The sequence below is a fragment of the Ascoidea rubescens genome (genome assembly GCF_001661345.1).
Source record: "Ascoidea rubescens DSM 1968 unplaced genomic scaffold ASCRUscaffold_9, whole genome shotgun sequence".
NCBI classification, from domain to species: Eukaryota; Fungi; Ascomycota; class Saccharomycetes; order Ascoideales; family Ascoideaceae; genus Ascoidea; species Ascoidea rubescens.
Genome location: NW_017962921.1, coordinates 558,947 through 574,982, shown reverse-complemented (window position 1 = coordinate 574,982; position 16,036 = coordinate 558,947). Strand labels below are relative to the sequence as shown.

The 16,036-nt window shown below is 36.2% G+C and overlaps 5 protein-coding genes across 5 annotated transcripts; 2 read left to right on the top strand and 3 right to left on the bottom strand.

Moving 5' to 3' along the window:
• Positions 1-54: 54 nt before the first annotated feature.
• Positions 55-1,862, bottom strand: ASCRUDRAFT_76681 (FAD-dependent oxidoreductase). Its single transcript, XM_020193576.1, has one exon. It carries the CDS (start codon positions 1,367-1,369, stop codon positions 245-247), a length of 1,125 nt encoding a protein of 374 aa, XP_020046490.1. The 5' UTR covers positions 1,370-1,862; the 3' UTR covers positions 55-244.
• Positions 1,863-2,072: 210 nt separating this feature from the next.
• On the bottom strand, positions 2,073-6,374 carry ASCRUDRAFT_14319 (pyruvate carboxylase). Its single transcript, XM_020189197.1, has one exon. The coding sequence runs from the start codon at positions 5,913-5,915 to the stop codon at positions 2,352-2,354; it is 3,564 nt and encodes a 1,187-aa protein (XP_020046489.1). The 5' UTR covers positions 5,916-6,374; the 3' UTR covers positions 2,073-2,351.
• Positions 6,375-8,847: 2,473 nt separating this feature from the next.
• On the top strand, positions 8,848-9,753 carry ASCRUDRAFT_157249 (uncharacterized protein). The gene has a single exon (XM_020189367.1). It carries the CDS (start codon positions 9,047-9,049, stop codon positions 9,560-9,562), a length of 516 nt encoding a protein of 171 aa, XP_020046488.1. The 5' UTR covers positions 8,848-9,046; the 3' UTR covers positions 9,563-9,753.
• On the bottom strand, positions 9,587-11,213 carry ASCRUDRAFT_59600 (60S ribosomal protein eL27). The gene is made up of 2 exons (XM_020191241.1): positions 11,061-11,213; positions 9,587-10,324 (listed from the first exon to the last, which is right to left on the bottom strand). The coding sequence occupies exons 1-2, from the start codon at positions 11,089-11,091 to the stop codon at positions 9,945-9,947; spliced, it is 411 nt and encodes a 136-aa protein (XP_020046487.1). The 5' UTR covers positions 11,092-11,213; the 3' UTR covers positions 9,587-9,944.
• A 1,396-nt stretch (positions 11,214-12,609) lies between these two features.
• ASCRUDRAFT_157113 (aconitate hydratase mitochondrial precursor) lies at positions 12,610-15,491 on the top strand. Its single transcript, XM_020189366.1, has 2 exons — positions 12,610-14,710; positions 14,906-15,491. Exons 1-2 carry the CDS (start codon positions 12,778-12,780, stop codon positions 15,148-15,150), a joined length of 2,178 nt encoding a protein of 725 aa, XP_020046486.1. The 5' UTR covers positions 12,610-12,777; the 3' UTR covers positions 15,151-15,491.
• Positions 15,492-16,036: the final 545 nt, after the last annotated feature.

The window sequence follows — 16,036 nt, the reverse complement described above, 5'->3', positions numbered from 1 at the left end:
TACGGCTGATAGATAATGCTTAGGGGGGNGTGTTTATTCGACTATAAGACCATTGCGTGTGAGATAATTTTTAGATGAAAGTGGAAGAACAAAAAATGAATACAAAGAAAGAGAGAAAGAAAGAGAGAAAGGTAGTTTTGAAAATAAAAAATGCCTAATGATAAACTCAAACAATCAAAGAAAAACCTAAAAGACTACCGGTGTTTCTATTATTGACTGGATAAGCTTTGTGAGTTGAGATTGATTATAATTTGGCAGAAATGTATTCGTATTTGTCATTGACCATTTCAACGACCTTTTCAGCGATACCGAAAGACAATTCATGGGCCATAGCACCTGCACCGTAGGCGTCGATCAAGAATTTGTTGCCTTGCTCTTTGATCAAGACTTTTGATAATTTCAAACCACCTTTTCTAACGGCTCTGATACCAACATTGACTTTTTGGACGTTGAATTCACCTTCTGGGCTCAACAATTCTTTAAAGTAAGGTTTGGCGCTTTCGATCAATTCTTGGGTTTCAGATGCTCTTTCAAATGGACACAAGTCGTTGATTTGTTTGGTACCACCGATGATGAAACCACCGTCAATTGGTCTCTTTAAAACGTAGACAAATTTGCCATCGGAGTGTTGGATGGTGAGGGTCTTGTTGTAGTATGGGATTAATGGTGGTTTGGGACAGTTTGGCTTGGACACAAGCAAAGTTTGAGATCTGACAAAGAACACTTCAGGATCGTAACCACCGTAGTATTGCAAACCTCTGCCGGTAGCGTTGATTACACCTAATATGTCGGAAAAGTCAGCAAAACAACTGGAGGCTTCAAAGACTTGTTTGAGCGAGAGGACATCCAATTGGATGAACTTGACGTTGTAGAAGACAGTTAATCTGTTGAACAAAAATTTCAACAAGTGAGGAGCGTTAACAATCCAGGATTCGTATTCGGCACCGTATTTGATGTTGTTGAATGGAATAACATTTTCGGATAAGATTTTGAAGTCGTTCAAGTTTTGAGCATTGTAACCAATGTTGGTACCAGTGACATAACCTAAAGAGGGTTCTTCGAGATAGTCAATACCCTTGACAAATTTGACGGATGATTCCGGGAATTCAGCAGCAAATTCTTTCAATTTCTTGAAAGTAGCTCTGTTCAATTTCATTTCAAACACATCTTGGTCGGAGTAGGAAGGAATTGGTCTGAAGTGGGCACCAGCAAAGGCTGAAGCGTAGTCGTAGGAGTACTTGGCGTCGGTTGGCAAGTTTTTGGCAATGATCAAAACCTTGTAGCCCTGTTTGGACAACTCATAGGCAGTAGTTAAACCAGTGATACCAGCACCAACAACGATTACTTTTTTATTATTGCAAACAGCCATTTTAAACTAGAAGAAAATCTGGGGAGACAGAGGATAGGCGAATATAGACAGGATTAAGCTGGAATAAAACGAATTAGAGTCGCTAGAATCAATAGAATCAATGGTCTGAGAAAAGATAAAGAGGAGCAACGAATCAATTGGAAATTGCAACGAATTTATACCATTTTGTTCCCTCCAGTTTCCCACCTCCCAGCCCTGGCCTTGTTGCTCCTTTCCAGGCCCTGGTGTGTGGGTAAAAACTCGCTCCGACAACTCACCCAGTGGTCTGTTACCGCACCTCAATCACCTGTACTTTGCACCGTGTCCCGCGTGCCTATGCCTTCTGCTGAGTGAGATGCTGCGCGTTGATTCGCCCACTGAGCTATGCACGCTGTCAAACGCGTAAGCCTGCACTTAGACGCGTTCAACCTGCGGGCCCTGACGCTGGTGTGCGAACCATTCGTCTGACAGAGCCTTCAACAAGTGTTTTTTCTTAGGTGAAATTTACCACCAATACTGTTTCCACCAGTATTTGCACCAGTGTTGTTTCCACCGCCATTTCCACACAAATATGCTGCCACTACGTCCCGGCTCCTTTCCTTCTCACTTATTGTTTCACCTTGAGGCCAGCTATCAACTTCAGGAGCCGACACAATGCACCTTTTTTTAGAACTTCTAAACCTAAACACCCTGATTTTTTTTCTGACTTTTTCCCAAATTCTTCGATTTTTCATTTTTCATTTTCCACTTTTCACTTTTTACTTTTTACTTTCCATTTTTCACTTTTCAGATCCACCTGTCTTTTCAGAATATCAAAATTAAATCAAATTAAATTTAAATCTCACTATAAAATATAAAAAAATATAACTTCTTTCTCTTATTAAAAAGGTTATCAATTAAAACAAAAACTATAGACAAAAAAATAAAGAGCAAAAAGCATGAATATTGTCATTATCCCCACATATTTTAAATTATACTGATTTTTTTTTTATTGGTTGTTTTTTTATTCTTCTTTAGCACCAATTTTACCAATCTTAACCAATAAATCTCCAGCATCAACTGCATCTCCTTGGTTGACTGAAACATCAGTAATATCTCCATCAGCAGTAGCTGAAATAACCATTTCCATCTTCATAGCGCTTAACACTGCAACTGCATCTCCCTTCTTAACATCACTACCCTTGTGCACCTTCACTTCAACGACAACACCGGCCATTGGAGCTCCAACTTCATTTGGATTGTGAACGTCAGCTTTGGGTCTGGTGACAGTTTCAACAGCTGCTTTCTTATCAAGAACTGGAACCTTTCTCATTTCACCATTCAATTCATAGTAAACTTCTCTGGTACCTTTTTCGGTTAAATCACCAATAGCTAACATCTTAAGAATCAAGGTCTTACCCTTCTCAATGGTAATATGGACTTCTTCTTCGTATTTAGGTGGAGCCAAGAAATATCTGGTTGGTATAACTGACAAATCTCCATATGTATCTTGCATCTTCTTAAAGTCTTCATAAACCCTTGGGAACATATTGTATGATGCGATATCACACTCAGAAATATTCTTACCGAATCTTGCAACCAAATCATTCTTAATAATTCTCAAGTCAAATGGCTCTAACTCTAAACCAGGTCTAACAGTCAACTTTCTTCTCTTGCCTCTCAACACATCGGTTCTTAATGGCTCGGGGAATCCTCCATATGGTTGACCCATCAACCCTTCAAAGAAATCTAAAACTGAATCTGGGAAATCTAATGAACTGGCCAATCTTCTAACATCATCAGCTGTTAATTTGTTGGAAACCATAAATTGGGCCAAATCTCCAACAACCTTGGAGGTTGGGGTAACTTTAACAATGTCTCCCAACAACAAATTGGCTTCTCTATAAGCCTTCTTGGTCTCAGCCCATTGAGCTCCTAATCCAACTTGTTGAGCTTGGAATAATAAATTGGTCAATTGTCCTCCTGGAATTTCGTGAACATAAACTTCTGGATCAGGTCCTTTCAAATCAGCTTCAAAACAAGAGTATAAAAGTCTCATTTGTGCCCAGTAAGCATCCAACTCTCTAGCATGTCTCAAGTTGATACCAGTATTGATATTACCTTCAACTGAGGCTAAGAAAGCATACATTGATGGCTGAGATGTCATACCAGACATGGAGTTGGTGGCAACATCAATAGCATCAGCACCAGCTTCAGCACAGGCAATCATGGAAGCAACACCAGTACCAGCGGAGTCATGGGTGTGAACATGGATTGGTAAGTCGGGGTATCTGTTTCTAATTGACTTGATCAAAAGAGTGGCAGCTGATGGTTTCAATGTACCAGCCATATCTTTGATACCAAGAACATGAGTACCTCTCTTGACAATTTCATCAACAAATGCCAAGTAGTATTCCAAGTTGTACTTCTTACCTGGTTCTAACATATCTCCTGAATAACAAACAGTGGCTTCTAAAACACCACCAGCTTTCTTGACTGCATTGGCACCAACGGTTAATTGTTCAATGTCATTAAGAGCATCAAACACTCTGAAGATATCAACACCGTTGTTTTTGGCATGTAAAACGAAATGGTCAATGGCGTTGTCTGGCAACGAAGCATATCCTAAACCATTGGCTCCTCTTAATAACATTTGGAATGGGATGTTTGGACACTTCTTTTTCATTTCTCTTAATCTAACCCATGGGTCTTCGTGTAAGAATCTCATGGCAACATCAAAGGTAGCACCACCCCAACATTCAAGAGAGTATGCGTTTTCTAAAGCGTGAGAGGTAGTTTGAGCAATAGCCAAGATATCAGCAGTTCTAACTCTGGTAGCTAACAATGATTGATGGGCATCTCTCCATGTTGTATCCATGATAAGACATCCATCGTATCTTCTAACAGCTTTGGCAAAGGCTTCTGGTCCTTCTTTGTTGATAATGTTCATCCAACCAGTAGAGGAAGGCTGGGTGACATCAACAACGGATCCATCTTCATTGTGAAGAACTGGGATAATAACGTCAGTATTTAATTTAGGAGCACCAATTTGACCGGCAATAGATGAACCATTGACAGCTAAATCGGCCAAGTAGTTTAATAATTTTTGAGCTCTGTTGTTTGAGTGAACCATTTCGAATAATGATGGAGTATCATCGATAAATGTGGTCCAACAGTCACCTTTAACAAAGACTTCATTAGTTAAAAGAGCAATAAGGAAAGGAATGTTGGTCTTGACACCTCTGATTCTGAATTCAATTAAAGATCTCAACATCTTTCTTCTAGCAATTTCATAAGTGGAACCGGAACAAGAACATTTAACCAACATGGAATCGTAGTGAGGAGAGATGACAGCGCCAACAAAACCATTACCACCATCTAATCTGACACCATTACCACCAGCAGATCTGTAGACTTCAATTCTACCAGTGTCTGGTTGGAAACCCTTAGCAGGATCTTCAGTTGTGATACGACATTGAATAGCAAAACCTCTAGTGGTGATTTTGTCTTGCAATAGACCCAATTGGGCTAAAGAAGCACCGGCAGCAATTTGAATTTGAGCAGCAACAATATCAACACCAGTGATTTCTTCAGAGATGGTATGTTCAACTTGAATTCTTGGATTGATCTCGATAAAGTAATGTCTGTTTTGCTCATCGACCAAGAATTCAGCAGTACCAGCATTTCTATAGTTGGCGGTTTTGGCTAATTTGACAGCGTCAGTTAAGATAGCATCTCTGACTTCAATTGGCAAAGTTTTAGCAGGGGCAATTTCAACGACTTTTTGATGTCTTCTTTGTACTGAACAATCTCTTTCAAATAAGTGGACAACGTTACCATAAGAATCGGCTAATAATTGGACTTCGATATGTTTTGGCTTGTCTAAGAATCTTTCGATGAAACAAGTACCATTACCGAAAGCAGCTTTGGCTTCAGAGGTGGCTCTTTGGAAGGCATCAGCAATGTCATCACCTTCTCTGACGACTCTCATACCTCTACCACCACCACCGAAGGCGGCTTTGATGATGACTGGATAGCCATGTTTGTTGACAAAGTCTTGAGCGTCTTCAACGTTTTCAATTGGACCTGGGGTACCTGGAACAGTTGGAACGTTACATTTGGAAGCTAAGATTCTTGCAGAGACTTTGTCACCAACAGAATCGATAACACTAGCTGGAGGACCAACCCAAGCAATGCCATTTTTTTCAACTTTATCAGCAAATTCCGAGTTTTCAGAGAGGAAACCGTAACCTGGATGGATCATGGAAACGTTGTGCTCCTTAGCAATTTTAATGATTTCGTCAATTTGTAAATAAGCTTGAACAGGAGAGAATTCACCCTTTTCACCGATAACATAGGCTTCATCAGCTTTCAATCTGTGCATGGAAAGACGATCTTCATGAGAGAAGATGGCAACAGTTTGCATGGACAATTCGTGAGCAGTTCTGAAGATTCTGATTGGGATTTCACCTCTATTGGCGACCAAGATCTTGTTCATCGAACCCAAGATGGTCATATTATCTCTAATATTTCCAAGGTTCTTTGGAGGAGGAACAGCATAAGATGAGTCAATTTGATGAGTTTGCATTTTGAGATAAGATAATTATGTAGGTTGAATTGATGTAAGTAGATTGTTTGATATTGATTTGCTGATTATACAAGAGTAGAATAAAATAGAATGAAATAGAATAGAATATGGAAAATTAACAGGGAATAGTTATAGATAAAGAAAATAAAATAAGAATGGCAGTAGGAATAGGAATAGGAATAGAATTGATTATTGTAAATATATTATAAGTCTCGTTAAGAAAATCCGGGGGAGAATGACAGTGAGATTCAAGAAGAGACAAAAAGACTACAATATAATATAATAATCAAGAAGATTAAATAAAAATTGTTGTTAGAGGAAAAGAAAAAAAAAGTATTGAATCTGGGGAGAATTTAAATTGTATTTATACAGTTGATAGGTGAGAAGAAAAAGTAGAATTAAATGGTGATTCTGATATTTCTGATTTGAAGATGAGCAAAAAGTGGAAAACCATCAGTGAGTAAAGATCCAAAAAGCAACACGTTTCTTCTTGCAGAGGGGACGCGTCACAGATTAAATGGAAAACGCAGCAAGAAATGGAATATGGAGGAAAAAAGACCCAGAAACCGGAGGGATTGACCCAGTGATCTAATGGCCACTGCTTGCACGAGCAATACAGCGCTCTAGTTGAGACTCAAACCCAGGCCCCGGCGAGCAGCCAATCAGCAGCGCCGAAAAGGTGCAAATGCTCTCACAGCTGATACAAAACCAGGCTGTATGTGTGCAGATGCGCTCAAGCGTGATTATACGTGCAGTGCTGTGCGCAGATTTCCCGGCTGGGATCAGCTCGGAGTGAGCTCACGTGCTGTCTGAGGGATTCTTTCTCGAGGATTTTGTGGAGTGGATGGGGACATTAAGATTGTGTTGGGAGGAGCGTGCTTATTCTGCTCTGATTCTGCTGCTGGGATGTTCACATAGACTCGAACTTAGATTCCAGCCTGTTATTATCTGAATGCGCTAAGCGGCGGAGTGCTGCAGAACTCTTGTTTCTCCCCCACAATTTTTCTATCTTGAAGCCTGAAATATCACAGACACCTGACGGAAACCTGACTGGTGCTTGACTGATATTTCTTCTGCTGTGATCAAATCACAAAGCTTTTCCAACTGGACTGGATATTGATCTGGCAATACTGGTATCGAATTATTCACATCAAAATATTTACTCAAGCACCATTTCTTCTTGCTTTCCCCATGTTTTTCTTCGATCTGAAAAACTCTAATCACTCTGCTGATGCCAGTTTGCCCAGCTCTTGAACGTCCATCCTCAAAAAAAGAAATGTGAAGAGGTATATGATATCACAGACAAGTAATCAAATAATACTCAGATTCACTTGCAAAATACGTGCACTCTTTTACTACACTTAACCAAATAATTGTTTCATTTCAATTACAAAACCATAATGTAAAAACTTTCTGTCTTTCAGGAGGATATTCAATTTCTTATCCGACATGCTCTCAACTTTCAAGCGACAAATTCACCATCTCGCTCTTCTTTTTTCACGAATATATTGCTTTAAATTCCATTGGTTTATCATTAAAATCAATCTTTTCCAATTTGTTTAAACTTACTTTTCCTCTACTCTTTGTTATTTTCCATTTTGCTTCCAATTTATCGACTTATTTCCAACTTGCTACCGAACTTTTTTTTCAACTTTTTCCTTCTTTTCCACTGTTCGCTAAAGCCCCTACCTCCTCTTCCTTTTTTTCCCGGGCTCTGCCAAGCTTCTGACCAATCACGGTGTTTTCCTCCACATTTTATTCTTATTTTACCCCAGATTTGATTTGATTTTCAATAAAATTAAAGTTACCCCAGATAAAATACTCTTTTCAGCTATTTTGCTGATAAGACTTTTTTTTTTTTCTGTATTTTATTTTTTCTATGATTTTCCAACGATAAAATTTATTATTTGATAATTTTCTTCATTTTTTGTTTCTTGGCCAATAATTTTCATTCACCTGTTCTCTCATTTTTTCTATCCATATTTCTCTTAATATTATATAATATTATAAGATACTTTTATCAAATATTATTATTTTATTTTTTATTTTTTCTTTTCTTTATATACTAAACTTGTTCCTTTTTTAATGTTTTCAAAAACAATTTATTAATCTCAATTTTACTAACAAAAATTGATATTGTATAATAACGATTATCAAATTATTATCAAATTATTATCAGATTGTCATGAAATTATCATGAAATTATTATGAAATATGATAATATTAGTTTAAATATAATAGTCTTCTATTCAATCGATTTTTTTCACTCGCTTACATGAACTTTTATTACAATTACCCTATTTTAATTTGCCGCAATATACTCTTCTTTTTTCTTTTTATATCTCATTGGAAATTTGCTTTTGTAATGGAATAAATATATAAAAATATTACTCTTTTGAATTACTTAAAACTCTTTCCATATTTAATAGTTTTATTATATTGCCATTTGTAATTAATTAATAATTAATAATCGATAATTGATAATTATGATTTTATTATACTATTATATTATTATTTGATTATTTAATTTGATTATTTGATTATTTGATTTATTTCATAATTTTGTTTGGTTATTTGAATTAAAACCCATTACTGCTAAAACATTATGCTTTATTAAATTTTATTTAAACTATTTTAAATCACTTTATCTTTCTGTTGATTTTTAATTTTAATTTTTAATGCTTTATATCATAATTAATAATACTATCGATTATAATAACACATGTATCACTTTATTTGAATGGAAAATTACATCTATTTATACAGCCATCAAAACGATTCCTTTCTTTGCTAATGACTCATGATTTAACCATTTCAGCCATTTTACTCAATTCTCCTGCATGTATTAAAAAGAACTTTAGAGATTTATTCTCGTTAAGGTAATTCTTCAATCAATCTCTGAAATTTTAAAAATCAAACACTGTTTTCTTAGCTCTTTCTTCCTATTTGAAATTGAATCATTTGACTCAATTTGTTACCAAACATGGCCCGCTCTAAAAAGGAGATATGGAAGAGAAATTATTACCAACACCAATAGCAACATCTTTTTAATCACAAACTCCAACCAAATCAATCTCCATTCTCGCTTTCATTCCTGTTTATTTATTAATTCTCTATTACTTGGTCAACTGATGTCTTATATTGTAACTGATCCCTCGCCTTCGTTCATCTGCAACAACTATCAAAGAGCTTCAAATGCAAGGCAGTATAAGCTAAGAGTAATTGCCCAAATAGTAGATTGTGTTTATGATAATCTTTCTCATTATAACAATGTAAATAATAATAATGATAATCAAAAATCATTGATCGAGACCGGATTTCAAAATTTAGAAAGCTTTTTCATTAAAATTGGTTCAATCCCAACTTTTTCATCACATATCGCTAACAATAATGACAATTATCTTGTATTTAAAATCAATAGCGATTTAGTTGAAAATTTATTAACAGGAGACTTACATTCCACCTCGGAAAGCGAATTGTTTCAAATTGGCTCAATAATTGAACTTATCATGTTATATAATGGCGATATCAACGACTTGAATTTAATTGAAATTTCAAATTTAAATGGTGATTATAGATTATTGAATAATCTGAAAAACGCTGAAATTTTAAAAACAATGTCAAGTAAGTTATCATCATTAAATTGAATTGAGTAAAACGATATAGATTGTGTTCAATATAAATTAATAAGCAATAAAATTAATTTTTAAAAAAAAGATCCTTGGAGCTTCAATGTAATAATTTAGTATAATTTCTACAAATGTCAAATGACAGGCTTTAAAATAAAAAGAAAAAAAAAAGAAAGAGAAGGGATATCAAAATATATCAAAATATATCATATCATATTATATCATATTTGTGCTCAGTTTTATATTCTAGTCATATTAGTGTTATGACATATAATATAATGTGATAAAAGGAATTTGTTATAAATAAATTTTAGATTATTTTTTTAAGAAATTTTATGAAATAATTGAATTAAAATTTATAGAATACATATAAAACAATTTTTTCAAAAAAAAGAGTAAATTAAAAGGCCAATTTAACGAAAAACCATTTATTTTTACCAGTTTGGTATCTTTCTTCAAATACTTTTTTGACGACTTTTTTGGCTTCTTCTTTTTTCGAAGGCTCAGTGAAAGTTTCAGTGGTGAGATTAGATTTGAAGTTTTCAACGTCTAAAGTATAACGAGTTGGCATGAGATGGTTATAGTTTATAGCTTTGATAAATGGTTTAATTTTTGATCTTTTAGCAACTTTTTTAGAACCCATAGACTTGGTTACCTTTAATGGGTATCTTTCAATACCAGCAACAATAGCATGAGGGAATTGATGAGCCTTTGAGCCATCGTCGTATTGTCTAACAATTACGACTTTTTTACCGGCATAACGACCACGAGTAATAATAGCTAAAGATGAATGATTAGTAAAGTGTCATATTTAAAAGAAGTAGAAAAAAAAATACCAATGAAATTTGTATTGATTATGTTAAGATTCAAATTAAATAGCAGTAAAAGAAACCAGTCCAGTAAACAAGTCTATGAGATTTAGGAAAAAAAATAAAATTGCGAGGGATTCCCTTTATGTTAGAATAGTTAAAAATAATTTTGTTTCTTCTAAGATATACAGAAATAACCAGAGTCTATGAATTGAGTAAATATCATTTCTCTTTTATATTTTAAAAAATGAGTTAATAAAGTTATTTGGGATTAAAATTTCCTGCTATGAAATTTTATAAATTTAAATTTAATAATATAATGGGATTTCAGTAACAGATTAAAAAAAAATATTACGACCTTTAAAGATATTTCATTAGGAATTTGATTAGATTTAAATATTATTTTACCATTTTTATTTTTTTTTAATTAAAAGAGACCAAGGAATATGCCGGTGTTTTTCAATAATTAGAAACTAAAATTACAGATGAAGAGTAAATCAGTGATTGCTGATTGAGACAAGAGATGATATTGCAAGATTGCAGATTGCAGATTGTTGTTGGCGTCGGATCTAGTCATAGTAAGCAAACTATTGAAATAATTGAAAGATTTGTGTTGGATTAAGACATTGGATATTGGAGGTTGACTGCTATTAATGAAGATTCTATTGCTGTGTGCGATTCATGGGTGGTGGGAATAATGTACTTACCAACTTTGCCTGATTTAATAAATTTGACCATTTTTAATATTATGTTTGATTTCAATTACTTGATTATTATTTTGCACTCTTTTTTCCCTAAGCAAAGTTTCAAGAATATATCAATATATTGTTCACTGATATTGGCTTTGCCCTACTATTCACAACAGACGAAATTTTTCCAGCATCATAGAAAGATGACACGTGACGGTACTGATGGAGAACCTTGGATATTTGCCCAAACGGGATCACGCACCTAAGAGCGACTGAAAAGTTTGGAAAATGTTGCCCGGCCGGCACAGCAGTCACAACAAAATTTATTTTGAGATGTGTCCAGAAAAAAAAGTCATATGCAATTATAGAGGGCTCTAACTACAAACATCAAAGCCCTATTCTCTCATTACGTAAGACTCGATCAAGGGTGCAGCGCAGATCCAGCATCGCGGGAGAAATGAAAGCAAAAGCAGAAGCTGAAAGAAATATGTGAATTTGACATTTTTCAGGGGAAGGATAAAAATGCACGAATATTCCCTTGAACAGGTCCAACAATGTTGCAAACCGATCGATATTCCAGACGGGAAATAGTCTGATACAAATCATACCGAATTTACTGGCTGAAGAGAGTCTGGGAAGAACAGTCCGAGCTCGGAAAAGCTCTCTCTGTTCTCTTTTCCTTCAAGTTTTGACACTTTTCCCTCTAGGACCTCTCCATTTCGGCTTTCTGGGTAAGATCACATTTGTTCCCTGCGCAACCTGGAGCAGCTCACACATCACCACTTGGACTGGGAAAAGAAAACCGATGTGTGCATGGGCCTCAGCGCAGGCGTGAGAAATATGGCGAGACTGCGCTTGCGCAACAAGCGGTCAAATGAAAAGGCTGCCATTTGTAACAAAAGATGACAGTGCGACGACAACTCGCAACAAGCTCAGTGAGCCTGGTATGGATTCCCTATAGCCGGCTAGCACTGCGCTTACATACCATGGGCGTGTGATTGGCGGGCTCTCGTCCAGCTCAGGAACAGGAGCAGCGCAGGCTAAGCGCAGTGTGGCCCGCAACGCAGGAGGCTGCCTGCGAGCCGCCAAACACGCAAAGTTCCCCATGCGCCGCTCAGCTCAAGGCCCCGTTGGGTATGGGAGTGCTACAAGATCTTCGGATTTCGACTGTTTTTTTTCCTGGGCCCGCTGGGTTTTGGTGAGAGATGACTTTTATCTCCAGCATCTTTCGTTGCTCTCTTATTGTTCGATCTCCCAGTTTTTCTATCAAGAGAGAGAGCTTCAATTTGTCCGCAACTGCATTTGTTGCACTCTTTTGGGGACTCGATCTCGATGCAATCTCAATTACGACTTGCGTCTTTCTCCAATGGCCCAATTGTTATATATAACCCATATCTAATCCTCCTGCCCTGTTTGTTCTTTTGTCTTTTTCTATCCCATCCTCTTTTTTTTTCTCTTCCTCGATCCAAAGCAGTAAAGGCCTTTAATGACCCCAAGTGCTCTTTATTTCTTATAATTTTACTCAAACCTGCAAACTAAATTAGAATCTCGATTACCATCGATCCGATCCCATTTATTCACTATCTTGACTGACAAAAAAGTAAACAGTCTCGCATTTATATTATAATATACTCTAATATAATCCAATTCAACCCTACTCATTGGATCCAATTCCGCCATAATTAATTATATTTCATTATATTACAGAAATACAATATCAGAATAATATTCCACAATGTTATCTGCTCGCTCAATCTTATCCAACAGTATCAACCGTACCTCTTTAGCTTCCTCCTCAATTCGTGGGTTAGCTACTGCTTCCTCTTCTCTAACTCCTGATTCAAAGGTTCACATGAACTTGTTGGAATCCCACTCTTTCATAAATTATAAGAAAAACTTGGAAAACGTTAAAATTGTCCAAGAAAGATTAAAGAGGCCTTTAACTTATGCTGAAAAATTATTATACGGTCATTTAGACAATCCACACGAACAAGAAATCGAAAGAGGTGTTTCTTATTTGCAACTTAGACCAGACAGAGTCGCCTGTCAAGATGCTACTGCTCAAATGGCTATCTTGCAATTCATGTCTGCCAACATGGACCAAGTTCAAACTCCATCAACTGTCCACTGTGATCATTTAATTCAAGCTCAAGTCGGTGGTCCAAAGGATTTGGCCAGAGCCTGCGACTTGAACAAAGAAGTCTACGATTTCTTAGCTACTGCTTGTGCCAAATATAACATTGGTTTCTGGAAACCAGGCTCTGGTATTATCCATCAAATTATTTTGGAAAACTACGCCTTCCCAGGTGCCTTGTTAATTGGTTGTGATTCACACACTCCAAACGCTGGTGGTTTAGGTCAATTAGCTATTGGTGTCGGTGGTGCTGATGCTGTCGATGTCATGGCTGGTTTGCCATGGGAATTGAAAGCCCCAAAGATTCTTGGTGTCAAATTAACCGGTAGAATGAACGGTTGGGCTTCTCCAAAGGATATTATTCTTAAATTGGCTGGTATCACTACTGTCAAGGGTGGTACCGGTAAAATTGTTGAATATTTCGGTGATGGTGTTTCCACTTTCTCCTGTACTGGTATGGCTACCATCTGTAATATGGGTGCCGAAATTGGTGCTACAACCTCCACTTTCCCTTACAACCAATCCATGGCTGCCTACTTGAACGCCACTGGTAGAAGTGACATTGCTAAGTTTGCTGACATTTACCAAAATACTTTCTTAAAAGCTGATGAAGGTGCTGAATATGACGAAGTTATCGAAATCGACTTGAACACTTTAGAACCCCACATCAATGGTCCTTTCACTCCTGATTTAGCTACTCCAATCTCAAAAGTTAAAGAAGTTGCTGTTGCAAATGGATGGCCATTAGAAGTTAAAGTTGGTTTAATCGGTTCTTGTACCAACTCCTCTTACGAAGATATGACCAGATCTGCCAACATTATCAAAGATGCTGCTGCTCATGGTTTAACTTCAAAGGCTTTATTCAACGTCTCTCCAGGTTCTGAACAAATCAGAGCCACCATCGCAAGAGATGGTCAATTGAAAACTTTCCAAGACTTTGGTGGTGTGGTCATGGCTAACGCCTGTGGTCCATGTATCGGTCAATGGGATCGTCAAGACATCAAAAAGGGTGACAAAAACACAATTGTCTCATCCTTCAACAGAAACTTCACTGCCAGAAATGATGGTAACCCAGCTACTCACGCCTTTGTTGCTTCTCCAGAAATGGTCACCGCCTTTGCTATTGCTGGTGACTTGAGATTTAACCCAATCACCGATAAATTAAAGGACAAAGATGGCAATGAATTTTTATTAGAAGAGCCACATGGTGAAGGTTTGCCAGCTAGAGGTTACGATCCTGGTGAAAACACCTACCAAGCTCCACCAAAGGACAGATCCACTGTTACCGTCGCTGTTTCTCCAACTTCAGACCGTTTACAATTATTAACCCCATTCAAACCATGGGATGGTAAAGATCCCGAACACTTACCAATTTTGATCAAAGCCGTTGGTAAAACCACCACTGATCATATTTCCATGGCCGGTCCTTGGTTGAAATACAGAGGTCATTTGCAAAACATTTCAAACAACTATATGATTGGTGCTACCAATGCTGAAAACGGTGAAGCCAATAAAGTTAAGAATCACTACACTGGTAANTACGATGGTGTTCCAGAAACTGCTCTTGCCTACCGTGGCCAAGGTATCAAATGGGTCGTTATCGGTGATGAAAATATGGGTGAAGGTTCTTCCAGAGAACATGCTGCTTTAGAACCAAGATACTTGGGTGGTTTCGCTGTTATCACCAAATCTTTTGCTCGTATCCACGAAACTAACTTGAAAAAACAAGGTTTGTTACCATTAAACTTTGTCGACAAAGCTGACTACGATAAGATTAACCCAGATGATGAAGTTGACATTATCGGTTTAACCACTTTTGCTCCAGGCAAAAACTTAACTTTAAGAGTTCATCCAAAAGATGGCAAATCTTGGGAATGTGAATTATCTCATACTTTCAACGAACAACAAATTGAATGGTTCAAAGCTGGTTCTGCTTTGAATAGAATGGCTGCTATGTTTGCCGCAGAAAAATAATCTTAAAATTTGATTTTTCTTCTTTTTGTTTTATATTTTATCTTTCATAGAGCATGTTTATTTCTTGTTTTTATTTTACGATTGATCGTTTTCAGTATAATTAATATTCTTCAATAAAAATTGTTTACCAAAAAAAACCCACTGAGAATTGTATTTCAACCAAAATTTTTATCAGAATAAAATTTTAAAAATACTCCTCAACTTTCCAACTGGCTATGATAACTGGCTATGATAACTCGATTATCTCCCACAATATTAAATAAAAAAAAAGCAACAAACTAATAAACATGTTTACAAATTTATAGAAAAAGTTAACGTTTAAAATCAACAAATTAATAAAATGGCAATAATCAAAAGAATCGCATTATTAATGCAATTACAATACAATACAATACAATACAAAAACCAGAATAGCAAATAAGTAGCAAATGAAAATCTAATGGAATACCAGATAAATAGTGGATAAATAGTGGATGAATAATAGATGAATATGAACTGTATTTTATTAACTAATTAGAATCAAATTTATATAAATTGCCACAGAAACTTCTAACATGAATGGGTTCACAGAATAACAAAGCGCCTAATGAAACAAATGAATTAAAGATTAAAGCTTGGGAGCACTGAGCTCGAAAACAGATGGGGAAAAAAAAGGAAAAAAGGAAATGATAAAAAAATAATAAAAAAAAGGAAAAAACAAACACAAAAATGTAAATGTAAATGAAAATGAAAATGAAAATAAAAATAAAGATGAAAATGAAAATGAAAATGAAAATGAATTTAAACAGGAGTAAGAATCAAAACTCCAGCTAATGGTGCTTCACTCAAAAGCAGGTGTCTCCATGTTCTCAGTTTCAGTCTCGGTCTCAGTCTCAGTCTCAGTCTC